At 43.0% G+C, this 26730-nt stretch overlaps 1 protein-coding gene across 1 annotated transcript; it reads left to right on the forward strand.

The window, feature by feature from the left end:
- The first annotated feature begins 7972 nt into the window (after positions 1–7972).
- On the forward strand, positions 7973–23337 carry SNRPC (small nuclear ribonucleoprotein polypeptide C). Its single transcript, XM_078781603.1, has 5 exons — positions 7973–8045; positions 15326–15368; positions 18488–18596; positions 18751–18918; positions 22686–23337. The coding sequence occupies exons 1-5, from the start codon at positions 8038–8040 to the stop codon at positions 22802–22804; spliced, it is 447 nt and encodes a 148-aa protein (XP_078637729.1). The 5' UTR covers positions 7973–8037; the 3' UTR covers positions 22805–23337.
- Positions 23338–26730: the final 3393 nt, after the last annotated feature.

Below are 26730 nucleotides of genomic sequence, written 5' to 3' on the forward strand. Positions count from 1 at the left end.
TCAAAACTGTCAGTAAATACCTGTTCCAATATCATGATGTATGTCATTTAAAGTATTTATTTCCTTTTTTTCTACCTGTCTTCCGTAACACTACCTTCATTGTTAATAAACAATTATTGAACAAAACATCTGCTGATTACCTTTCATTCTGATGAATACTGATGGGTCGGTGCATAAAAACAGTATTCCAAACATTCCTTGAGTTGGTCATCCCAAATATCTCAAAAAGAATAATACCTCAAAAAGCACAATATCTCAAAAAGTTGTGGATGGATTTGGATTATTACGACAATTGTTGAACAAAACCTCTGCTGATAACCTCTCATTTTGATGAATACTGATGGGTTTGTGCACAAAAACAGTATTCCAATCATTCCTTGAGTTGGTCATCCCAGATATCTCAAAAAGAATAATACATCAAAAAGCACAATATCTCAAAAAGTTGTGGATGGATTTGGATTATTACAACAATTGTTGAACAAAACCTCTGCTGGTAACCTCTCATTCTGATGAATACTGATGGGTCGATGCACAAAAACAGTATTCCAATCATTCCTTGAGTTGGTCATCCCAAATATCTCAAAAAGAATAATACCTCAACCAGCACAATATCTCAAAGAGTTGTGGATGGATTTGGATTATTACAATTGTTGAACAAAACATCTGCTGATATCCTCTCATTCTGATGAATACTGATGGGTTGGTGCAAAAAACAGTATTCCAAACATTCCTTGAGTTGGTCATCCCAAATATCCCAAAAAGAATAATACATCAAAAAGCACAATATCTCAAAAAGTTGTGGATGGATTTGGATTATTACGACAATTGTTGAACAAAACCTCTGCTGATAACCTCTCATTTTGATGAATACTGATGGGTTTGTGCACAAAAACAGTATTCCAATCATTCCTTGAGTTGGTCATCCCAGATATCTCAAAAAGAATAATACATCAAAAAGCACAATATCTCAAAGAGTTGTGGATGGATTTGGATTATTACAATTGTTGAACAAAACCTCTGCTGGTAACCTCTCATTCTGATGAATACTGATGGGTTGGTGCAAAAAACAGTATTCCAAACATTCCTTGAGTTGGTCATCCCAAATATCTCAAAAAGAATAATACATCAAAAAGCACAATATCTCAAAAAGTTGTGGATGGATTTGGATTATTACGACAATTGTTGAACAAAACCTCTGCTGATAACCTCTCATTTTGATGAATACTGATGGGTTTGTGCACAAAAACAGTATTCCAATCATTCCTTGAGTTGGTCATCCCAGATATCTCAAAAAGAATAATACATCAAAAAGCACAATATCTCAAAGAGTTGTGGATGGATTTGGATTATTACAATTGTTGAACAAAACCTCTGCTGGTAACCTCTCATTCTGATGAATACTGATGGGTTGGTGCAAAAAACAGTATTCCAAACATTCCTTGAGTTGGTCATCCCAAATATCTCAAAAAGAATAATACCTCAAAAAGCACAATATCTCAAAAAGTTGTGGATGGATTTGGATTATTACGACAATTGTTGAACAAAACCTCTGCTGATAACCTCTCATTTTGATGAATACTGATGGGTTTGTGCATAAAAACAGTATTCCAATCATTCCTTGAGTTGGTCATCCCAGATATCTCAAAAAGAATAATACATCAAAAAGCACAATATCTCAAAGAGTTGTGGATGGATTTGGATTATTACGACAATTGTTGAACAAAACCTCTGCTGATTACCTCTCATTCTGATGAATACTGATGGATCGGTGCAAAAAACAGTATTCCAATCATTCCTTGAGTTGGTCATCCCAAATATCTAAAAAAGAATAATACATCAAAAAGCACAATATCTCAAAAAGTTGATGGATTTGGATTATTACGACAATTTTTGAGCAAAACCTCTGCTGATAACCTCTCATTTTGATGAATACTGATGGGTTGGTGCAAAAAAATAGTATTCCAATCATTCCTTGAGTTGGTCATCACAGATATCTCAAAAAGAATAATACATCAAAAAGCACAATATCTCAAAAAGTTGTGGATGGATTTGGATTATTACGACAATTGTTGAACAAAATCTCTGCTGATAACCTCTCATTTTGATGAATACTGATGGGTTTGTGCAAAAAACAGTATTCCAAACATTCCTTGAGTTGGTCATCCCAGATATCTCAAAAAGAATAATATCTCCAAAAGCACAATATCTCAAAAAGTTGTGGATGGATTTGGATTATTACAACAATTGTTGAACAAAACCTCTGCTGATTACCTCTCATTCTGATGAATACTGATGGATCGGTGCAAAAAACAGTATTCCAATCATTCCTTGAGTTGGTCATCCCAGATATCTCAAAAAGAATAATACATCAAAAAGCACAATATCTCAAAAAGTTGATGGATTTGGATTATTATGACAATTTTTGAGCAAAACCTCTGCTGATTACCTCTCATTCTGATGAATACTGATGGATCGGTGCAAAAAACAGTATTCCAAACATTCCTTGAGTTGGTCATCCCAGATATCTCAAAAAGAATAATACATCAAAAAGCACAATATCTCAAAAAGTTGTGGATGGATTTGGATTATTACGACAATTGTTGAACAAAATCTCTGCTGATAACCTCTCATTTTGATGAATACTGATGGGTTTGTGCACAAAAACAGTATTCCAAACATTCCTTGAGTTGGTCATCCCAGATATCTCAAAAAGAATAATACATCAAAAAGCACAATATCTCAAAAAGTTGTGGATGGATTTGGATTATTACGACAATTGTTGAACAAAATCTCTGCTGATAACCTCTCATTCTGATGAATACTGATGGGTTTGTGCAAAAAACAGTATTCCAAACATTCCTTGAGTTGGTCATCCCAGATATCTCAAAAAGAATAATATCTCCAAAAGCACAATATCTCAAAAAGTTGTGGATGGATTTGGATGAAATTTTATAAAGATGTTGCGTCTGTGACAACGAATAATTTATTAGATTTTGATGAAGATCCAGATCCACATCCAGATACTAGATTTTTAAAGTGATTCTTCACCATTGGGAGATAGGGCCAAAAACTACAAATAGCAAGATATCTCAAAAAGTTGTGGACGGATTCGGACAAACCTTGGTGGAGAGGATGGTTGTTTTTTTTTGTATACAAGTTCTAGGCTCGTGAAAGCGCTAACATTAATCACACAGAAAGTCAAACGGACACATAAAACACAAAATAAGGGGACGGTAGACAAGATGGGGAGAGAGGGGGAAGGACACAAACACAACATTTGAGAGCAGGGACATCGAGAGAACTGTGGGAGGGAGAGGGCTTGGGGGGAGGTGGGAGAGGTATAAAACATATGGACACTGCAAGGACTTCCACGAAAGAAGTTCGAATTTCAAAAAAGTGGATGTTTGACAAGGATGAAATTATTCGATTATGGTGATGAGGATCCGAATCCGAATCCAGATACTAGGATTTTCTAAGTGATGCTTCACCATTGAGTGAGAGAGCTATATAGAGCACGATATTTCCAAAAGTTGTGGTCGGATTTCGACAAAACCAGGTGGATGAGTTGGTTAGGTGACCAGAGCAAGCGATTAGGTGTTGGTTCAGGTCCGGATCCGGACCCAGCTTATCTGTGCAATACAAAATATAAACTGTTCAGCCAGGTGGAGGTATGCTCTCTTCCGAGTGCCTTTCTAGTTTATGATTGCTATCCAAAGTACGAGCAGGTTTCAAGGTGTTTGTAAATTCCCAACAGTGCAAGGCATTTTATGAGATTGGAAAATTGAGTGCAAACTTTACACCTTTGGATAATCCTTCACGGGGCATTATTTGAGGGTTGCGAGACTTATGGTGCGCGTCGTCTTTAAACCGCACGCTCGTCCATCCATGGCTGTCTCTCTGCGGATGGAAGGTTCATCAGGGCTCGTACAGCACACACTGCATGGGCAGGAGAGAAACGGACCAAAGGACAATCAATCACTTGCAACCTCCACAGTACCCCTTCCTCAAACATTTTGAAACCTTTACAACAAAAGAGTTTAAATTGTTAATTATTTGAAATCAACTGTTTCCTCCAACAATAATTGTTTCCGTAGCTGAAAAATGGTGTCGTTAAACCTTAGTGAAAGACAATTTTTAAGAGCAGGGACCTATTGAATAAATGAAATATTTAATAAGTATGTCATCCATTTATTACGTACGCGATTTGGGTTTGAGAGTGGTTAAATGGTAAATTGGCAAAAGGAAGGGATCGGATTCTTATTCTTCTTCGTCTGTATGTTGTACAAGGCTGCAGGGGTGGCATCATTGGCTGAGGGCGCGCCCGTGCTGATGCAGTGCCCTCTGCTGGTTGGGGCAATAGTTTGTAATTTGTTCATGGTGCCGGCGATAGTTCACCTACTCTTCGCGAGGGATTTTTAACATCCACCAACCAATGTTGATAGACGGAACTCCCGTTTAGTTTGGCGTCCATCAGGACGTCACACACATTGATGAGTCACTCCTACCTGTTATTGTTAAACGCCGGGATGACAGTTTATATCTGGGTCGGGATTCGAACCCAAGATAGACAGCTTAGAGCGAGTGTTCGTCCCTCTCGACCATCCTGTCAGCCCAGGAGGCATAATCGCGTACGTAATAAATCGATTGGCGCAATCGGTGAAGAAGTGTTTACAAAATGTTTCACAAAACTTTAAATCATATGAAAATATTACAGTTAACAGAGAAATCTTTACGGAAATTAATTGTCTTATTAATTAATTAATTTTATGATTTTATTGAATTTTTAATTTTTTTAAATTTTTTAATTTTTAATTAATTTTATTGAATCCACCTTTAACGTTACCGGCACTGCCCTCTCTTGGATTAAATCTTACCTCTCTGACAGATGCCAGTTCATCTCCATCAATAACTGCAAATCCCCCACTGCTCCCCTCCCCCAAGGTGTCCCCCAAGGTTCAGTTCTTGGCCCCCTCCTCTTCATCCTTTACCTGTCCCCCCTCGGTCACTTAATCCACCGTCATGGTCTCCAATTCCACTGCTTCGCCGATGACATCCAGCTTTTCATCTCCACCAAGTCCGTCTCCACCGACACCCACTCTATCCTGACAAACTGCATCACTGAAATAAAATCCTGGCTTCAAATCAACTTCCTCAAGCTTAACTGTGATAAATCTGAAATAATCATCATTGGCCCAAAAACGCTCACAAAATCCACCCATAACTTTGCCCTCAACATCGACGGTATCCCAGTATCCACCTCCCCTCACATCCGGAATCTCGGCGTCATCTTTGACCAAACCCTTTCCTTCGACAAATACACTAAACAGATCACAAAGTCAGCCTTCTTTCACCTGAAAAACATTGCCCGTCTCCGCTCATCCCTCTCCTCCACGGCTGCAGAAACCCTCATCCACGCCTTCATCACCTCCCGTCTGGACTACTGCAATAGCCTCCTCTATGGTTCACCCTCAAAAATCACCAATAAACTCCAATACATTCAGAACTCCGCTGCCCGTCTACTCACCCATTCCCGGACCCGTGACCACATCACCCCCGTCCTTTACAAGCTTCACTGGCTCCCCATCCCCCAGAGAATCCAGTACAAAATCCTCCTCTTGACACACAAAGCCCTCCATAACCTGGCCCCATCCTACCTGGCTGACCTCCTCTCCAGACACACTCCCACCCGCAACCTCCGCTCTGCTGGTACCAACCTCCTGACCCCCTCCATCCGGACCAAATTCAGATCCTGGGGGGACAGGGCCTTCTCCATCGCTGCTCCCACCCTCTGGAATTCACTATCTCACACCATCAGAGACTCCTCCTCACTCACCACATTCAAAACATCACTAAAGACCCACCTGTTCAACACTGTATTCAACATTCAACCCACAGCATTTAACCCCTGACTATCTCTTCTCCTTCTCCCTCCTTTTGCTTTAAATATTTCCCTATTGATTCTTGTCTTTTTGCAATTGTTGTTTTCATGTATTGTTATGCATTATGTTTGCCACTCTGTCAAAGCGCCTTTGGGCTTCTGGAAAAGCGCTATACAAAATAAATGAATTATTATTATTATTATTAATTAATTGTCTCTCCGAAAAGACCGACTGGACAACCCTCCCATCTACTTTCTCAACAATCCTCTCCAAGAAGTTCTGTCACTCAAGCTTTTGGGTCTCTATCTGCCATGATCTTTCCTGGGAAAACCACATTTCCAAGCTGGCCTCCAAAGCCAGTCGCCGACTGGGCATCCTCCGTCGTGCGAAGTCCTTCCTTGGCACACCTGAGCTCCTCACCACATACAAGGCTTTCATCCGCAGCTCAATGGAATACTGCTCTCCCTTCTGGGCTGGTGCTCCTGCCTCACACCTAGCTCGGCTTCACGCTGTTGAAACCAAAACTTTCAGAATCATTGGAATCTCCGACGATGAAGCAAAGTCCGAGGGCCTTTCACTCACTCACCGCAGGCAGGTTGGTGGTCTTTCCGTCTTCTACCGAATCCTCTCCGGCCTTGCTCCCCCAGCTCTCTCTGTGCTCTGTCCCCCAAATATTCCTACAGGTCGCACAAGATCTGCCTGCAACCCTCTTATGGTTAAACTGCCGAAATCTCGGCTCTCTGCTCACCTTCAGTCTTTCAATCCTCTTTTCTCCCGACTCTGGAACAAACTCCCACACTCCCTTCAATCCCACTCCTCTCTCCAGGTCTTTAAAACAGCTGTTCATCACCATCTCTTATCTTATGGGGTTAAACCGTGATCTTAACCCCCATCCATAACCTTGATCTTTTCTACCCCCACTAATTCACCCCAGATCCACTTTTTTTGAAATTCCAACTTCTTTTCCGGAAGTCCTTGCAGTGTCCATATGTTTTGTACCTCTCCCACCCCCCCTTCCCATGCGCCCCCCCCAAAGCCCTCTTCCTCCCACAGATCTCTCGATGTCCCTGCTCTCAAATGTTGTGTGTGTCCTTCCCCCTCTCTCCCCATCTTGTCTACCGCTCCCCATGTTATATGTTTTATGTGTCGGTTTGTCTTTCTGTGTGATTAATGTTAGCTCTTTAACGAGCCTCGATCTTGTATAGAAAAAAAAAAAAAAAAAAATACATAGTTGGCATTGTAGCGACCCATGGGTCCCCCAAGCAAGACCAGCATCAGAATCTCCTTGCTCCAGCCGGTGACGTCACCGGCGGGGATCCGCGGCGCCAGAGTGGCTGGTCACGTGACCACCAAAGCGTGCCGCGCGTGCGGGTATAATCAGCTACACCTGTCGAACACGTGACCACCGAAGCACGCCTCGCTTGAGAGGCGTGGCTTTCGGTTTCGGTTTCTGGTTGTGCTTTATAATTATAATGCAGCCCGATAAATGGGCTTTTCAGTGTTCCCGAGTTGGTTTTGAGAATAAATATCTTCTCGGACGAGTTTGTGCTGCCCGTATCAAGCAAGAGCCCCGGCTCTTCAGCATCACATTCACAAAAGCAGAGCAGCCAAGAGCACCCTTTACCTTTACCTTTACCCGTTAGCAAGTGGCACCACCTACTTGACGATACGAGACTGTCAGGGTAAAAAGATACTACGCAGGGGCGGATCCAGGGAGGGTGGGGGGGGGGGGGGGGGTCAGTACGGTATGTTTTTACTTCACGTATCCTAAAATAAACTGTACTGCATTTCTTCACGTATCCTAAAATAAATGTTACGTCTAGTTAAAAAAAAAAAAAAAAAAAAAATACAATGGCAAAGTAACCGTGAAATGCAGATTTACGTAAATGACGTAAATGTTGCGCAACAATTCAGCCCAATGGCAGTTACGCGCATGCGCACTAACCCTATCATCTTTCTGACAGTTTTACACAGATTATATTGTGATAACTCACCGTAGACTAAAAATGTATTCTCTATTAATATTTTTTTGGAATAATAAATGATTTAAGCGCACCTTGTGAATGAATAATCGATCACTTCCGGTTCGAGGGACCTGCTTGGCGATCGAGTGCTTCCGGGGTCGTTGTGGTCCTGGCTTGTATTAGCCGAGGGAAACATGCCTAAGTAAGGTCATAGTATTATTATTTGATTCTTTTTCGAGTCATCTGGTTTAATTGACGATTGTTTGACAGAATTCGATTTTTTAACTTTACCCCATTTATGTTTTTTTTTGTTATTTCGATATATTAAGAAGTTAACGCTAATGGGGCCTGTTCAAAATGTATCTTGGGTATGTGGCCTATCGTATCACTAGGTCGGTGTTTTGGTTCGTTTTAACCACGTTTGCTATTTTGTGTTGAAAGAATAATTCCTTATGTTGCTCTCGAATTTGGAAGAGTTAGTGTTAACCCTGATGGCTGATACTGGATAAAAGTTGAATTTACAAACTTAAATGAGTTTATTATTGGGCTGGGGATGTCGATTGAGGCCTCAATCGTCAAGGAAAATGTTAAGCAAACTAAACGGGATGGAATTGATGGGTTTAAATAATAAAGTAATACTTTTGTTTCCCAAAGAGTTATTGTAGTTGCGTGTTATTATTTCGTATTCGACCTGTGGCTGCTGGTTGCATCATCCTGGGAGTGCAGCTGTGCCGTGGATGCAGTGCCCCCTGTTACCAATAAGCTGGTACTCATTTTGCTGACGGAAGGATGGCAGGCTGAGTCAACCCACCTGATGTTATTAAACAGGAGCTCGAACTCGAGACCCTATGGTCCAACCTTAACACCTTAACCATTCCCTCAGATCTCAAGCCAGCCACCTTAACCGTTTCCGAAGATCTCAAACTAACCACCTCAACCGTTTGCTAAGATCTCAAACTAGCCACCTTAACCATTCCCCAAGGTCTTAAGACAGCCACCTTAACCATTCCTTCAGATCTCAAGCTGGCCACCTTAACCGTTTCCTAAGATCTTAAGACAGCCACCTTAACCATTCCCCAAGGTCTTAAGACAGCCACCTTAACCATTCCTTCAGATCTCAAGCTGGCCACCTTAACCGTTTCCTAAGATCTTAAGACAGCCACCTTAACCATTCCCCAAGGTCTTAAGACAGCCACCTTAACCATTCCTTCAGATCTCAAGCTGGCCACCTTAACCGTTTCCTAAGATCTTAAGACAGCCACCTTAACCATTTCCCAAGGTCTTAAGACAGCCACCTTAACCATTCCTTCAGATCTCAAGCTGGCCACCTTAACCGTTTCCTAAGATCTCAAACTAGCCACCTTAACCATTCCCCAAGGTCTTAAGACAGCCACCTTAACCATTCCTTCAGATCTCAAGCTGGCCACCTTAACCGTTTGCTAAGATCTTAAGACAGCCACCTTAACCATTCCTTCAGATCTCAAGCTGGCCACCTTAACCGTTTCCTAAGATCTTAAGCTAGCCACCTTAACCATTCCCCAAGGTCTTAAGACAGCCACCTTAACCATTCCTTCAGATCTCAAGCTAGCCACCTTAACCGTTTGCTAAGATCTTAAGCCAGCCACCTTAACCATTCCCCAAGGTCTTAAGACAGCCACCTTAACCATTCCCCAAGGTCTTAAGACAGCCACCTTAACCATTCCTTCAGATCTCAAGCTAGCCACCTTAACCGTTTGCTAAGATCTTAAGCCAGCCACCTTAACCATTCCCCAAGGTCTTAAGACAGCCACCTTAACCATTCCCCAAGGTCTTAAGACAGCCACCTTGACCATTCCCCAAGGTCTTAAGACAGCCACCTTAACCATTCCCCAAGGTCTTAAGACAGCCACCTTAACCATTCCTTCAGATCTCAAGCTAGCCACCTTAACCATTCCCTACGATCTCAAGCCGGCCACCTTAACCATTCCCTCAGATCTCAAGCCAGCCACCTTAACCGTTTGCCAAGATCTTAAGCCGGCAACCTTGACCATTCCTTCAGATCTAAAGCTGGCCACCTTAACCGTTTCCGAAGATCTCAAGCTGGCCACTTTAACCGTTTCTTAAGATCTCAAGCTGGCCACCTTAACCATTCCCCAAGGTCTTAAGACAGCCACCTTAACCATTCCTTCAGATCTCAAGCTGGCCACCTTAACCGTTTCCTAAGATCTTAAGCCAGCCACCTTAACCATTCCTTCAGATCTCAAGCTGGCCACCTTAACCGTTTCCTAAGATCTTAAGCTAGCCACCTTAACCATTCCCCAAGGTCTTAAGACAGCCACCTTAACCATTCCTTCAGATCTCAAGCTAGCCACCTTAACCGTTTGCTAAGATCTTAAGCCAGCCACCTTAACCATTCCCCAAGGTCTTAAGCCAGCCACCTTAACCATTCCCCAAGATCTTAAGCCAGCCACCTTAACCATTCCCCAAGGTCTTAAGACAGCCACCTTAACCATTCCTTCAGATCTCAAGCTGGCCACCTTAACCGTTTCCTAAGATCTCAAGCTAGCCACCTTAACCATTCCCCAAGGTCTTAAGACAGCCACCTTAACCATTCCTTCAGATCTCAAGCTGGCCACCTTAACCGTTTCCTAAGATCTTAAGCCAGCCACCTTAACCATTCCTTCAGATCTCAAGCTGGCCACCTTAACCGTTTCCTAAGATCTTAAGCTAGCCACCTTAACCATTCTCCAAGGTCTTAAGACAGCCACCTTAACCATTCCTTCAGATCTCAAGCTGGCCACCTTAACCGTTTCCTAAGATCTTAAGCTAGCCACCTTAACCATTCTCCAAGGTCTTAAGCCAGCCACCTTAACCATTCCTTCAGATCTCAAGCTGGCCACCTTAACCGTTTCCTAAGATCTTAAGCTAGCCACCTTAACCATTCTCCAAGGTCTTAAGACAGCCACCTTAACCATTCCTTCAGATCTCAAGCTGGCCACCTTAACCGTTTCCTAAGATCTTAAGCTAGCCACCTTAACCGTTCCCCAAGGTCTTAAGCCAGCCACCTTAACCATTCCCCAAGGTCTTAAGCCAGCCACCTTAACCATTCCTTCAGATCTCAAGCTGGCCACCTTAACCGTTTCCTAAGATCTCAAGCTAGCCACCTTAACCATTCCCCAAGGTCTTAAGACAGCCACCTTAACCATTCCTTCAGATCTCAAGCTGGCCACCTTAACCGTTCCCCAAGGTCTTAAGCCAGCCACCTTAACCATTCCCCAAGGTCTTAAGCCAGCCACCTTCACCATTCCTTCAGATCTAAAGCTGGCCACCTTAACCATTCCCCAAGATCTTAAGCCAGCCACCTTAACCATTCCCCAAGGTCTTAAGACAGCCACCTTAACCATTCCTTCAGATCTCAAGCTGGCCACCTTAACCGTTTGCTAAGATCTTAAGCCAGCCACCTTAACCATTCCCCAAGGTCTTAAGCCAGCCACCTTAACCATTCCCCAAGGTCTTAAGACAGCCACCTTAACCATTCCCCAAGGTCTTAAGCCAGCCACCTTAACCATTCCCCAAGGTCTTAAGACAGCCACCTTAACCATTCCTTCAGATCTCAAGCTGGCCACCTTAACCGTTTCCTAAGATCTCAAGCTAGCCACCTTAACCATTCCCCAAGGTCTTAAGACAGCCACCATAACCATTCCTTCAGATCTCAAGCTAGCCACCTTAACCGTTTGCTAAGATCTTAAGCCAGCCACCTTAAACATTCCTTCAGATCTCAAGCTAGCCACCTTAACCATTCCTTCAGATCTCAAGCTGGCCACCTTAACCGTTTCCTAAGATCTCAAGCTAGCCACCTTAACCATTCCCCAAGGTCTTAAGACAGCCACCTTAACCATTCCTTCAGATCTCAAGCTGGCCACCTTAACCGTTTGCTAAGATCTTAAGCCAGCCACCTTAACCATTCCCCAAGGTCTTAAGACAGCCACCTTAACCATTCCTTCAGATCTCAAGCTAGCCACCTTAACCGTTTGCTAAGATCTTAAGCCAGCCACCTTAACCATTCCCCAAGGTCTTAAGCCAGCCACCTTAACCATTCCCCAAGATCTTAAGCCAGCCACCTTAACCATTCCCCAAGGTCTTAAGACAGCCACCTTAACCATTCCTTCAGATCTCAAGCTGGCCACCTTAACCGTTTCCTAAGATCTTAAGCTAGCCACCTTAACCATTCCCCAAGGTCTTAAGACAGCCACCTTAACCATTCCTTCAGATCTCAAGCTGGCCACCTTAACCGTTTGCTAAGATCTTAAGCCAGCCACCTTAACCATTCCCCAAGGTCTTAAGCCAGCCACCTTAACCATTCCCCAAGGTCTTAAGACAGCCACCTTAACCATTCCCCAAGGTCTTAAGCCAGCCACCTTAACCATTCCCCAAGATCTTAAGCCAGCCACCTTAACCATTCCCCAAGGTCTTAAGACAGCCACCTTAACCATTCCTTCAGATCTCAAGCTAGCCACCTTAACCGTTTGCTAAGATCTTAAGACAGCCGCCTTAACCATTCCCCAAGGTCTTAAGCCAGCCACCTTAACCATTCCTTCAGATCTAAAGCTGGCCACCTTAACCATTCCCCAAGATCTTAAGCCAGCCACCTTAACCATTCCCCAAGGTCTTAAGACAGCCACCTTAACCATTCCTTCAGATCTCAAGCTGGCCACCTTAACCGTTCCCTGAGATCACTTTAACTATTAAGCCAACACTAGGTTTAGCTATTGCAGTGAAAGTAAAGAATGAATAGATAAAAGGTGTTCCTAAGCTTTGCCCTTTTAAAAGGTTTACAACTGACTTTAATTTTTCAATATGAATTGATTCAACAAGTCATCCCTGGATAGGAAATGTATGAAATATTGTTTTATTAAGTTTTCTTTTATATATCATGCGACGACTACGACTTGTACAATTGAAATGTTACGCTACTTTTATGTGACAACTCCCTGGACCAGGCTTGGTAGTGTAATGGTTTGAGGGTCTGCTCTGAGGCTTTGAGGTCGGTGGTTTGAACCCTGTCTCAGTGATCCCATTGATCCCACTAAAAAGTAGAACAGCACTCTGTAGGGAGCATACCTCCAGCCATGCTGAGCAGTTCAGGTTTTGTATCGCACCGATAGGTCGGATCTGGATCCGGGACTGAACCAAAATCTAAACGGCTTGTTCTTGTCACTTCACCAACTCATCCACCAAGTTTTGCCATAAGTCGTCCACAACTTTTTGAGATATTATGCTAGATATCGTTTTACTCAATGGTGAAGAATCACTTAAAATGTTTGAAATTCTCGTAGTTGGATCTGGATCTTCACCAAAATCTAGTCATTTCATCCTTGTCACATATCCAACCTCTCCACCAAATTTCCCCCAAATTAGTCCACAAACTTTTGAGATATCCTGTTCACAAACAAACAAACAAACAAACAGACAGGGGTGAAAACACAACCTCCATCCACATACGGTGGCAGAGCTAATGATACATGATGTTTACTAGCTTGACACTCAGCATTTAAATGGATATGGTCTGGGCAGCCAACGCAGGGAAGGAAATTCCAAACCACCCAGTATAACCTTTGCCAAGAAACTGCTTCAGCAGCACAAACTCTCTGTAAATATTGAGTATGGTACATCAAAATCAAATGGACCTTCTGTCTGGACTAATTTTGCTTGTTTGTAGTATTAGTTGATTTTCGTGCAGTGGCAGCCTTCAATATGGCCTATAATAATTAGGGATATGTGTATATATAGGCTACAAAGCTACAATAATAGGCTACAAAGTAATTTTTTTTTTTCATTGAAGAGGAGGTACAAATTGCATCTGAACTTTGACCACAACTTTATTGAACAACCCCAATTATTCCGAGCCTCTTGTGCTACGGACTTGGGAAGGGTTTTGTTCCATGTAGTTCTCAAACCTACTGTTCAGGCCTGACCTACAACTGAATGTGATTCGGGAAGGAATTTGTAATTTGCTTCGGGTGTCTGGTGATAACTCGTCTTATCTTTGTGAAAGACACCATGGGATCCTATCATGCACCAACTAATGTAAGCAAACCTTGGAGATCTGTGTAATTCCATGGTGCACACGAGCAACAATTGGGCCTTTGCTGTGAAAACGCCCTGAGGGTTGAAGTGTGGTTGTAGAAACTAGAATAAATTCCACATTTAAAGGTCAGCTAAATATTTTGGTCACATGGTACTTCATAACTGTATATTAAAAACATAAACACAAGGACTGGCATTAATTCTGATTTACCGATTCAAAATGGAATAAGATTTGATTCCAAACTGTTCTGGTGCTACGCAGTCGGTTATGATCACGGATGTGGCGTCGTAGTACGTAAGCTGGCTATCCCACCTATGTGCACTCACCTCTACATGGTTAAGATCCTTGGTGTCTTTTCAAAAGAGTAGGTCATGGCATTCTGACACGCTTGCCAAGTTATGAATTGCTGCCTCTTGATTCCTTTTGCGAAATTTGTTTTATCTGTATGATGACATGATGATATCTGTATGATGACATGACATGATGACAATTTAGTAAAACATTGCTTCAAAAAGGGGACCAAAAAACAACAACTACCACGGTCCCCGAAAAGGCCAACCCCCGCCTTGCGGGGAAAAATGGCCTCTAAACGGTGGTTGTATGATGACATTTCCTGAAGTTGAGATGGATCTAACACTTTATCACTAATTATTATGCTTGTCTATACAGATTTTGTGGCTATTATTGTGATGGAGACCAAAACGAAAAATGAAATTTGAAGCAAAGTTGAGATTATTCCATTAATTAATTTATTTATTTATTGCAAAAGTAACTTATGTAGTAAGATTCTGAAAATATATACTGTGGTAAGTTTTGTGCTCTGTTTACATTTATAATTTTCAATTGGATGCATCACTGTTGGTCATTTTTGATTGTTTAAAACTCTCCGAAGCAATGGGTGATAAACGGTTAGATGAATATTGGCAGGAATGTGAGGTAGCTTGATATTACCTGTGTGCGTGTCATGCATAGTAGTTGCAGGAATTGTCGTGTCTCTGGGTTATCAGGAATGTGTAGACGACTCGGACTTTACGGGCCAAGTGGCCTGTGTCTCGTATATCTGGGTTTCTTTGTGTGTTATTCAAAATCGGTTCTAAAATTTCAGATATCTTCATCCATAATGTAACATAATTAAATACATTGTAATTAACTCGCTTCCACTTTGGAAAAGTTTTCCTTGATGCTATTCTATGAGGCTGACAAAAACTTATTTTGACAGAATGCTGAAGCTGTTATGTGCACAACATCGTCATGGACCATGAACATAAGTAAAAGCTTACCTTTATGCATTTGATAATATATGTATGTCTGCGATGAAATTCCCTTTGTTTCCCATTAGGTAAAATGACTGGAATATATTTTGGATTTCATTTGTATTCCTGAGTTGACTTACCCATTTTTCTCTGTTGCTTCAGGTATTACTGTGATTACTGTGATACATATCTCACACATGACTCGGTGAGTGGAGTGGAGTGGAGTGGAGTTCTATTATTTTCTGCTGTTTTATGCATTGTGAAACCTTGCTTAGTCAGACTATAGGGCTCTGAATATTCTGAATGAGTTTCCTGCTTACTGGAAATTGCATTAAATATATAATACTTGCATACATTAGGTCAGAAATTTTACGTGGAAGCTTGTGTTTCACCCAATGAGAGAGTTTGATTGACGTGGGATATGTTCGTAAAGAAGTCGGACATATTCTGCTGTTTCATCGTCTTTGCAAGCTGAACACGAGAACGAAGTAGATGGTGTGCCATCGCAAATCCCCACGTTTCTCACCTGAAGCAAAGTGGAACTACAAAGAGCAATCGGAGATCGCAGACCCTCGCCAGGACGTGTTTTCATTGGTTTTAAGGCATTTGTGTTGAAACAAATATGGCAGCCGAACCACGTGACCGATGACATTATCATTAACATATTTTATTCCACATGGAAAGTTCTTTACAATGAGCCATGTCTCAATTTTTTCTATGCAGCGCTTTCGGGGATATAGAGGTGCAAAGTTTTTCGTTTTTTCCAAGATTGTGCCATACCACGTGACCTATGACGTCATAATTATCATTTAAAAATTCCACAACTATAGTGGAGTTGCACCTATGGTGAAAATTTCCTGTCAATCGGACCAACGATTGCAGATAAAATTATGTTTATTCTGTGCGGACAAACAGACAAACAAACGGACTCAAATGCAATACCCTCTCAGGCGAGGGTAAAGATCGGAAAAAGTTCCACCTTGAATGATCCAATATCAAATTTTGAGTTGAAAAAATTTCCTCCTGTTTTGACTCCTGTGACCCTAGGTCCCCACCCCTGGGGGAATGAACTAGGGGTAAAATCCCAAAAAAAGTACTCTGAAGCGGATCGTTTTTAAAATGTGCCTGTTATTGAATTTTTCGGTACTTGACCTTTTGACCTCGCCTCTGGGTGGGATCAAAACTCGCTGCTCTCACACCTTCTTGCCATGTGGTGATCACTACCAACTACCACGTTTGGTGAATTCTGGCCAACCATTTTGGAGGACATAGCATGATGGATGGTGCTGATTGCAACATCCCCTCCATTTTTATTTTTTTTCCCCAAAAATTGTGGGGATAATTAGCGCAAAACGAATGGCGTGCCATCACAAATCCACATGCTTCCTACCCAAAGCAGCTTGCTCCTAACGCTTGAAAGTCTGAGTGGGTTCAGAATAGTTAAAAGGAAGCAACTTTCAACAGAACAGAGAGTGAAGATCCAAACTGTGAGAAGAAGGGTGGATAGCAGAAAAGCTGAAGATCTCCTACAATGGTGTGAGGTACACTGCAATGCCTGAAATAATCTAGCTCGGTACAAGACAAGAAAAGGGCCAGGAAGACCCTGAAGAACTTCTTCAAGGCAAGACAAGCACTTGAAGTTGCTCATCAACAGAAGAAAATCAAGTCAGCAGCTGATAAATAAAATGAGAGCAGGCCTGCACATTAACATCCCGTTCTGCACTGTGCGCAGAAGGCTGGTTGCAGCAGGTCTCCAAAGCAGAGTTGAAGCAAAGATACCACTGAATAAGGTGAAAAACATGAAATTTGCAGGATGACACCAATATTGAGGGATTTAGCAACTAAATCGGTTACTCTGGTCTAATGAATCACAAAGTTTTACTTTTTTGGATTTAAGAAATGACAGTTTGTATGCCGCTGGTGAACATTATGACACAATGTTTTCAGCCTACTGTTGACCTTCCCCGTGTTTATGTGACTGTCTTTTGGTGCAGGAAAACTTGTTGAAATCAATGGGGCACTAACAAGAGAGAAATACAAGCAGATGCTGTAGCACCCATGCAGTTCCTAGTCTAAATCGTTTAATCAGAAGGGGGTTCATTTTCCATCCAGCTAATGATCCAAAACACACTTCCAATATAGTAAAACAGTATTTGGAGAACAAGACTGTTAAACAAGGATGATGAGCTGCCAAAATTGCTCTGCGACGATATTCTTCTTCCACCACCACATCTTCACGTGCCTATTCCAATGTCATCTGGGACTCATGGGGCATGAATGACCCCAACCCTTCCAGATTTGTGACAATAATCTGCTCACATTGTGGGATCCACACATTGTGACTGCCTATGACGAAGTGTTTGATGCTGTGCATCTTTTTTGTTGAAGTCCTTCCAACATTTCCCGATGGTAAGTTTGGGGTCAGACTCCATAGCATCCAAGTGCGATGGAAGGTGCGACAGGTGTAGTACATTTTAAACATTGAAATTACCCCTTGGTCAAGTGGATGTATTAAGCAGGTGGTGTTGCAAAAAACACGATTACGTGTGAAGCACAGGGCAGTGATTGTAGAAACGGGTCACATTTTATGAACCACAAATACATGGGGTCTGCGAATGTCGAATCTGCGAATGTCATGGTTTCACGATACATGTATACTGTATATACTTGTACTGTATATACTTGTACTGTATATATGTATACTGTATGTGTCTCCCTCTTTTTCCTATTTATCCCCTTGCTGGTTTTGCTCACTTGTTACCCTGCTACTCTGTCAATTTTACCTTGTTCTCAAAGAAAGAAAGAAAAAAAAAAGCATGTTATGTGTTGCATGTAATTTTTCTGGACTACGCCTCTTTCAGCTTACTGCATGTGCTAAGCAAGGTTGCACTATAATTTGCATATTTTGCTTTCCCTATCTGAGCAACCTTGCATCTGCACTCTCGTGAGCTGAGCTCGAACCCTCACAAGCCAACCTCAGAAAACCTGCGTGGGATATGTTATAGAATGGGTGATAGGAAGGGAAATTCATTGGGGAAGTCCAGTGATTGTTGGGGGGAGTGATGCAATCCAGTGACATTACCCAAAACTGCTATAATGTGATCGGCAATGGATGAGGAATCGCCAATTTATGTTTACTCGATACTTCTCAAGTCTAAACCCAGTTTAATGCCCAGCAAACTTTGACCCTTGTACTGTGTACTGACCCTGCCCACTCTCCTTCATTGCTTTGACTTTGACCATGTTTCACTTTGCAACCCCAACGTTTTCATTGAGGGGTTTTTGTTTTGTTTGTTTTCCAACTTTATCACGCTCTCCCTCCAGCCGTCTGTGCGCAAGACACACTGTGGTGGGCGTAAGCACAAAGAGAATGTCCGTGATTTTTACCAAAAGTGGATGGAGGAGCAGGCCCAGAACCTTATAGATCAAACGAGTGAGTGTGCTGTGTGATCCTTTCACCAATGTCCACAATGCAAGAATCGATTCTGCCTTTTTTAAAATTTACATGTCACTTTGCTTGAGCTATCTTTCAGCGGCTCACCTATAAACCTTATTTTGATCCACTCCACCCTCTTCCACACCCGCAGCCGCGGCATTTCAACAGGGAAAGATTCCTTCTACAGGTGCCGGGGGGGCCCTGATGCCCCCTCCCGGACTGGGTCACAGGCCCCCACTCCTGCCCTCAGGCCCGATGGGACGTCCCCCTATGGTGCCCCTGCTTTCCCCTCCACCTGGTGTCATGCCCGTGGGGCCAGGTAATTTGCCTTTCCCTGCCCTCGTGAGGTGTTTTAATGGCTACGTTTTGTAAGGATGTGTTGCATGTAACATTTATTGTACACCGCTCTTTTTATATTCCATCTCCAGGTGCAGCATGACATCATCGCCGGGCACCAAGGGGGCCCGGCGATGATGCACGCTGAAAGGGAGTACTCGGTTTTCATTCTGGTTTCTTTCTTTCTTATTTTTGTTTTTCTTTGTTTGTTTGTTTGTCTGGGTATATATCAGCCATCCTTTGAACTAGGAAGCTGAAATTTTGTCACAATAGTGAGAGTGCTTTGCAAAAATGGTATTTTTTGTTTTTTGATTAATCAATTGATTGATTGATTACTTAATTAATCGATAATAATTAAGTACTTATTTATTTCCTTTCTCTTCTGGGCATTATCTCAGGCACCTTTTGAGCGAGGACGCTGATATTTGGACATGACAATGACCAAGAGATTTGGCTGTAAAGGCTAATTTTGATTTATTGATTAATCAATGAATCGATTCAGTATTTAATTATTCGATTGATGACGTAATTTTTTTTAAGTTACAGATTTGGATGAACCGGTGGTGGTTTTGGTATTCTATTAGCCAATTGATTAAGAAAATATTTTATGATTTATATTTATTGATTTTAATTATGCAATTAATCAATCAATTATTGTACAACCCTCCCTCCCAATACAGTCTCTACGTGCTGGAGGATATTTATTTATTTGGCATGGGGGCGGTTTACTTTTAATGCATCTGTACTTGTTTTTGTTGGTATTTCATTGGAGCTGGCGTTGCTGCTGTTTCCTCCTATTTGGGGGAAGAATACATGTTCGCTTTGCAAGGAATATTTTCACATTTGGCATATGAGTGATCGTTTCAAGGCCATTTTTCCCACCAGAGCAGGGGTTAGCCTTGCAGGCCCCATGACAATCATGGTTCCCTGTTTGAGGCAATGTTTTTATGGCCGGATGCCCTTCCTGACGCCAACCCTCAGTCGCCTCTTACGATGTGCAGGGATACGGTGTACCTATTCGGGGTACACACCGGGATCATTCTTCCCAGCAAGCTGATACTCAATTTGCCGACCCAGGAAGGATGACATGCTGAGTCAACCCCCCTGGCATTAATTCACCAATCGACCGGGATTCAAACTCAGGATCCTAGGATCCCAAGCCAGCACCCTAACCGCAAAGCCAACACCAGGCCAAACATTTAACCTCAACAACAACAACAGGCGTTTTAAGGCCAGTTTCCCTGCTAGAGCGGGGGATAGCCTTGCGGGCCCCTTGACAATCTTCTCCATTTTGCCCTATTTTGCCCTATTTTTGCCCTATTTTGCCCTATCTAGAGAAAGAAGCGTCTTTGGGCTTCCTGAAAAGCGCTATATAAAATTAATGCATTATTATTATTGCCCTATTTTTGCCCTATTTTTGGCCTATTTTGCCCTAATTTTGCCCTATTTTTGCCCTTTATTGCCCTATTTTGCCCTATCTAGAGAAAGAAGCGTCTTTGGGCTTCTTGAAAAGCGCTATATAAAATAAATGCATTATTATTATTATTATTATTATTTTCTGCATCTCCCCTTGCTCGCATTTCTTCTTCCACCACCTTCAGCCAAGTCTTTCTCGGTCTTCCCTGTCCTCGACTTCCTTCTACATTCATTTCCATCACTCTTCTCACCTAGTCAATTTCATCATTCCTCAACACATCACCAAACCATCTCAACCTGTTTCTCTTCACAGCATCCATCACAGGCTCTATTCCCATCATCTTTCGCAATTCATCATTTGTCTTCCTCTCTCTCAACGATACTCCACACATTTACCGAACCATTCGCATTTCCACCCTTTCCAGCCTTCGTTGCTGCTCTACGTTCATTACCCATGTCTCGCTCCCATAAATCATAACACTTCTCACACATGCAGCATATACTTTTCCATTCAGCTTCAACGACACTCCCCTCCTCGTCAGCACACCACTCAGTTCCCGAAACTTTTTCCATGCACATCTCACTCTAGCAACCGTTGCCGAGTCTGATCCACCTTCTCCATTCAACATGTCTCCTCGGTAGCAAAATGTTTTCACACCTTCCAGCTTCACGCCGTCTCCAAGATCTAACTCAACATTTCCTCCATCTGCAGCTCCCTCTATGCACACCTTACACTTGAATGTAGCTGCCACACTGGTTAATGACCCTCTCAGACCACTACATTTTTGATGAACCCACTCTGCGCACATTGGACATTGAATGGAGTTCACTCCGACACCCTTTCTGCACACAGCACACGACCACTTCCCAGTTTTTTCCACTTCACCACATGCTATACCACTTGCCATCACCTTTGTCTTTCCGATATTCACCTTCAGACCTTTTGTCTCCATACATTCCTTCCACTTGTTCATCTTCTCTTTCAGTCCATCCATACTTTCCTCAATCAACACCAGATCATCTGCATACAACAACTCCCACGCTAAACCCTCCTTTACGTTCCGAGCCAGCTCCTCCATCACAGCTACAAATAGTAGTGGACGTATATTTAATCAAATTTGTCCACGTGAGTCATTTTGCAATTCGGGCTGGCAGGATGTCCTGGAGGTATGCACACCCGTCTACAAGTTATCTAGACTGGGTTTGAATCCCGACCCAGCTATAAAATGTCATTCCAGCGTTTCACAGGCAGGGTGATTCATCACTGTGTGTGCCGTCCCTCGGATGGATGTTAAATGAGGGTCCAGTCGACCAGCATTTGGTGGTGGACATTAAAGATCCCATTCTATCCTTCGCGAAGAGTAGGCGTGCTATCGCTGGCACCATGGCCAAATTTCAAATTTCTGCCCTAACTAGTCGAATGTCAGGCCTGTCCAACTCGGGCCGAGCTTCCCCCGGCCGACTCCACAACAAAGGTGGGTCAACTGTGGCTGTTGACAAAGAAGAAGAAGAAGTCCTTTTGCAATTCCTTTGGGTTTTTAACATTGCAAACTGATTTTGAAAGCCTGTAGCACTGTTGGTAGAATAATTTATTGTCTTCGTTTTAAAATGATAACCTGAGTTGTGGCTTTTTAATGGTCACTTGTAGTCTCGAATTGTCCTGGTGGTCATGGTAACCCCAATATAATTCTGCACTGTTTCGGTGAATCTTCTTCTTTTTAATGCACCATACTCTATTACAGAGCATTGGTTCTGCCGAAGCAGTTTCTTGGCCAGGGATCATGCTGAGTAGTTTGCCATCCCTCCCGGCAGTCGTTATGGCAGGAATTTGGAATTTGTTCATTGTGCCGGCGATAGCTTGCCTACTATTTGTGAAGAACACAGTGCGATATCTAACGACCACCAACAAATGTCGGCTAATGGAACACACGTTCAATGTTCATCCGAGGGACTGAGGGTTTAATGTTCATACATTGATGAATCTGGATCGGGATTTCAACCCAGGCTGGGCAGCTTGTAGGTGGGTATGCGTACCGCTAGGGTCTAGGCCATCCTGCCAGCCGATTTAGGGACATACTTTGCTCTATTATTTTTGATCAAGTATGTTTAACAGGTAAATCTATCAGGATTAACTAAGCAGCCAAAGCGCACTTAAAGGAAGTTCGGAATGTTGCTCCCATCCCAAAATACAGCACCTCTTTCTTTTGAATCATTGCTGAATATTTGCCTTTTCACACTTTTAAAGCGCATGTTGCATGCCATTTGAGTTGTTCCTTGAACTTGTAATGAAAGTTTTCATTCTTCCTCTCACTCTCACTTCAATCCCTGTGACAGGTATGCGCCCCCCACCCATGGGTGGCCCGATGCCACTAATTCACGGTCCCATGATGGGACCTCCGCGGCCTGTGATGATGCCTGGGCGTCCCGTCCTTCCTGGGCCCGTCAGACCTTGAATTTCGCTGGCTTGCCAGGTTTCTCGTTCATTTATCATCTGCTTTTCACATTCATTGGTTTCGTTCTTTTTGCAAGTTGCTGTTGAGCTTGTTCCATTCCTCTTTAACCTAACACGTTGCAGACAAGACGGCTTTGTCAGATCTGTACGAGTTATTTGGACACGCTGTCAAAGGGCAGACCCTTATAATACGAGTGTTTATTTTGCATCAATGATGGCAGCATAATCGTCACGTCATCACTCAGAGCTGCTGCCCGATCTCCAACCATCTCAAACAATTCCTCCTCTTGCATTAACTGTTCTGTACAAGTTTCTAATGTCATCTTGATGCATATACTAGAAGAAGAAGAAGAATAAAGAAAAATGTGCTTAAGCTTGTTTTTGGATAATAGTCTTAGTCTAGCAGTACCTACTTATGATGCAAGGATGTTCTCTTTGCTTTATTATCGGATGTGGCTGTGTAAAACGACAGATTATTTCACAAAGCACTGGCTTGTTTTTTTTGTCTTCTTTAATAAAGACCAACTTTCAAGACCGCCTTGTTTAGTTGTATGCAGTGTGATCCATTTTTACAATCGCTACCCGGATATGACGGTGTGTATGCGTGTAATCCCCATCTGTGTTTAATTTCTCTTTTGTAGTGGGTGGCGATGGGTTTGCAGGCACGGTGTCTGTTTGTGTTGCAAGTGTCGTACATGTTACGCCGATTATTTATTTGAAAACTGAAATAGCATCATAAAAACTAAGCGCTGCATTTTATACCCTGAGCTTTGATTCTGAAAGGTTTTATTAAAGGGACGTACATTTACATTCGTCCTCGTCACACACCCAACCCGAACACCAAGTTTCGTTCAAGTCCGTCCCATTACTCTTTGAGATATCGTGGTCACATATAAACACAGATGGGTGAAAAACTGCGCACATCTGCGGAGGTAATTGCTACTTTGCCATGTGAGTTCTTGTCCAATAAGATGTGCAATTCCACAACTTTCTTTTGACTCGAGAATCGTTTAACTGTTACTTTCAAAATGAATTTTTTAAATCTTATGTTCCAACGAAAGTGGATTTGAGTCTCGGCTGTATGTGCAATTAGTGGGGCGGCTTAGCCCAAATATTCAAAAGAATTGTGCATTTTGTGATACAAGCACCAAATTTGGCACAAATGTACATTAATATGTTGCGAACATTTTCAGATATTGGGCCACTTGAAATTCCGTAATTTTTTTTTTCAAATTTTTTCAAATTTCGTAATTTCAAATTTTTCGGGTGACACCGTCACAATTTCGGTCTTCGAGGCCGGCCGATAGGCAAAGTGTGACCGGAAGGGACGAGGTTCTCCTGACCACGTGGCCCTCGATCTGGGAAGCGAGAGGCGTTCCGTTAGTGGACGCGCCCCTCACACCCGACTTTTGGGCGGCCCCGGCAGGCCGTTTGTTTTGACGTTCCGTGACAGGCCCCGCACCCCCACCTCCGGGCCGACCGGAAGCTTGTGCTGAGTACATCATACCTGAACAACTCAGTGAGGCAGAACACAGCAGTGCACACCAGGGTGACCCCTTCAGTGCATAAACCAATTAACCTGTCCACTGCAGGGCATATAGAAATGAAGTTATTTTCTGCATATAATAATAATATAAGTTCAGTTCTATATAACAATTTCTGTTATCACCACTACCACTACAACTACCACTACTACAAGCTTTGTCTGGAATTTTGTGGACTAACAGACAAACAGACATACAGACAAGCTGGGATCAAAACATTACCTCCTTCCACCATTGAATGTAGAGGTAAACATCATGGAAATTATATCATGCCCTAGATTTAATTCATGCTTACCCGTATATTTGCTTCACTGGTTCACAAGGTCTTTTGCATACATGTAATTCAGACTCTCGTCTTCATTGCTGACCACACAATGTTCGCAACATATTAATGTACATTTGTGCCAAATTTGGTGCTTGTATCACAAAATGCACAATTCTTTTGAATATTTGGGCTAAGCCGCCCCACTATATCGGCCGGCCTCGAAGACCGAAATTGTGACGGTGTCACCCGAAAAATTTGAAATTACGAAATTTGAAAAAATTTGAAAAAAAAAATTACGGAATTTCAAGTGGCCCAATATCTGAAAATGTTCGCAACATATTAATGTACATTTGTGCCAAATTTGGTGCTTGTATCACAAAATGCACAACAGGTTTGCTATGCTGCTACACTAAATTGTAGACAAAATGTGTGACCCTTTTTGGAAGGGGAGGTGGGGAGGGGGCTGTTTCCCAGAGTGTTGGGGGTGGGAGGGAGGTGTGGTTTCTCGGTGTTCAAGGATTGGGGGGGGGGGGGGTGAGGAGGGTGAGTTGGAGGAAGGTTTCAGTGCCACAGTCACGTGACTTCATCAGTGCATCAATCTTGGATTTCCCTTCACCATGACTGGTCATGGCACTTTTGAACGACCTTGCTTTTGATTGAATATGTTTTTTAAAAATGGCAGAGGTGTTGTTTTAAATAATTAATCTGAAGCTACAAGAGTGCATTTCTTGAAAAGGAGAAAGTTGTTCTCCTCCTCTTCCCTTTAGAAGGGGTGAGATTTGATGGCACCAAGCTCCTGACCAGCCTTGACCACAATACTCCTCCACTGCCATCTGTCCTCAGCCAACTCTCTCCACCCTCCTACCACCCCCACCTTACTGATATCCCTCTTCACACAATCCTCCCATCTCAACCACAATCTGCCTCTTTTTCTCCAACCTTGTTCCCTCAACCTATCCTCTCTATTTGCCATTCTTTCTTCCCCCACCCACAACAAATATCCAGCCAACCTCAGCTGCCATTTCACCAATCTCCCTGTCAAGCTCATCTGCACACCAATCTCCTCCCTCAGTTCATCCATTCTCCTCCTATCCACCCTCTTCACTCCCACAATCCTCCTGACCCAGTTCTCACAAACCTTCAGCCTCTGTTGTTGTCTCTCTGTCAGTGCCACTGTCTCCAGACCGGAAAGGTAGACCGGCATTGCGCATGACATCAGAACCTTCCCTTTCAATCTCCTTGAAATCTTTGTCTGCCATTGCACCCTCCACCCTCCTCCTGCATTCACACCCGTCTGATTCCTCCGCACCTCTGCCTCTGGCTTACGACCCCTGGTCTCTGTTCCACACAGGCACTCAAACCTATTTCATTGTCTGATCTCAATCCCCACTAACCTGATATTCATTTATTTTCTCTGCTGCCCAACACACATCACCTACGTCTTCTCGATGCTATTTTCAGCCCATGTTTCTCAAATGCCGCGTTCCACTCCCCCAGTATTTCCTGCATCTCCCACCCACTCTTCACCACACCAACCACATCGGCTGCATACAATATCCTCCACATACTACCCCTCATGTTCACGCTGACTTTCTCCAACATCCCAGGACCAACCAAAACTCCTCCCTTCGTTCCCTTGTACATCCCTTCAACCAACCTAACTTCTGCTTCCGTAACTCCAATACATCTCAGTGTCGCCAACACCATCTCTTGGGGACAATGTCGTTTGCCTTCTCCAAATCTACAAATCCCAATGTCATTTCACCTCGCACCTGCAACCTCTTCTCCACCAGCTGTCTCAGCGTGAACATCCCATCTGTCGTTCGCTACCCTTTCTAAACCCCTTCTGATCTTCTTCACACTCTTCCTTATTCTCCCACCACGAACCCTCGAGCACCTTCATGACGTGAATAAGGAGCGTAATGCTCCTATACTTCCCCGAACAACCCCCTTCCCCTTCCATATCCATATGGGCACAATAAATCCTGTCCTCCAATCCTCTGGCATTGAAGCCTCTCATACATTTCAACAACCTCTTCGTCCACCTGACTCCAACTTCCTTGTTGCAATTATCGCCTCTGTACACACCATCAATGCCTGGCGCTCTTCCATTCTTCA

This window comes from Myxine glutinosa, chromosome 7, assembly GCF_964187855.1.
Source record: "Myxine glutinosa chromosome 7, kmMyxGlut1.1, whole genome shotgun sequence".
Taxonomy (NCBI): domain Eukaryota; kingdom Metazoa; phylum Chordata; class Myxini; order Myxiniformes; family Myxinidae; genus Myxine; species Myxine glutinosa.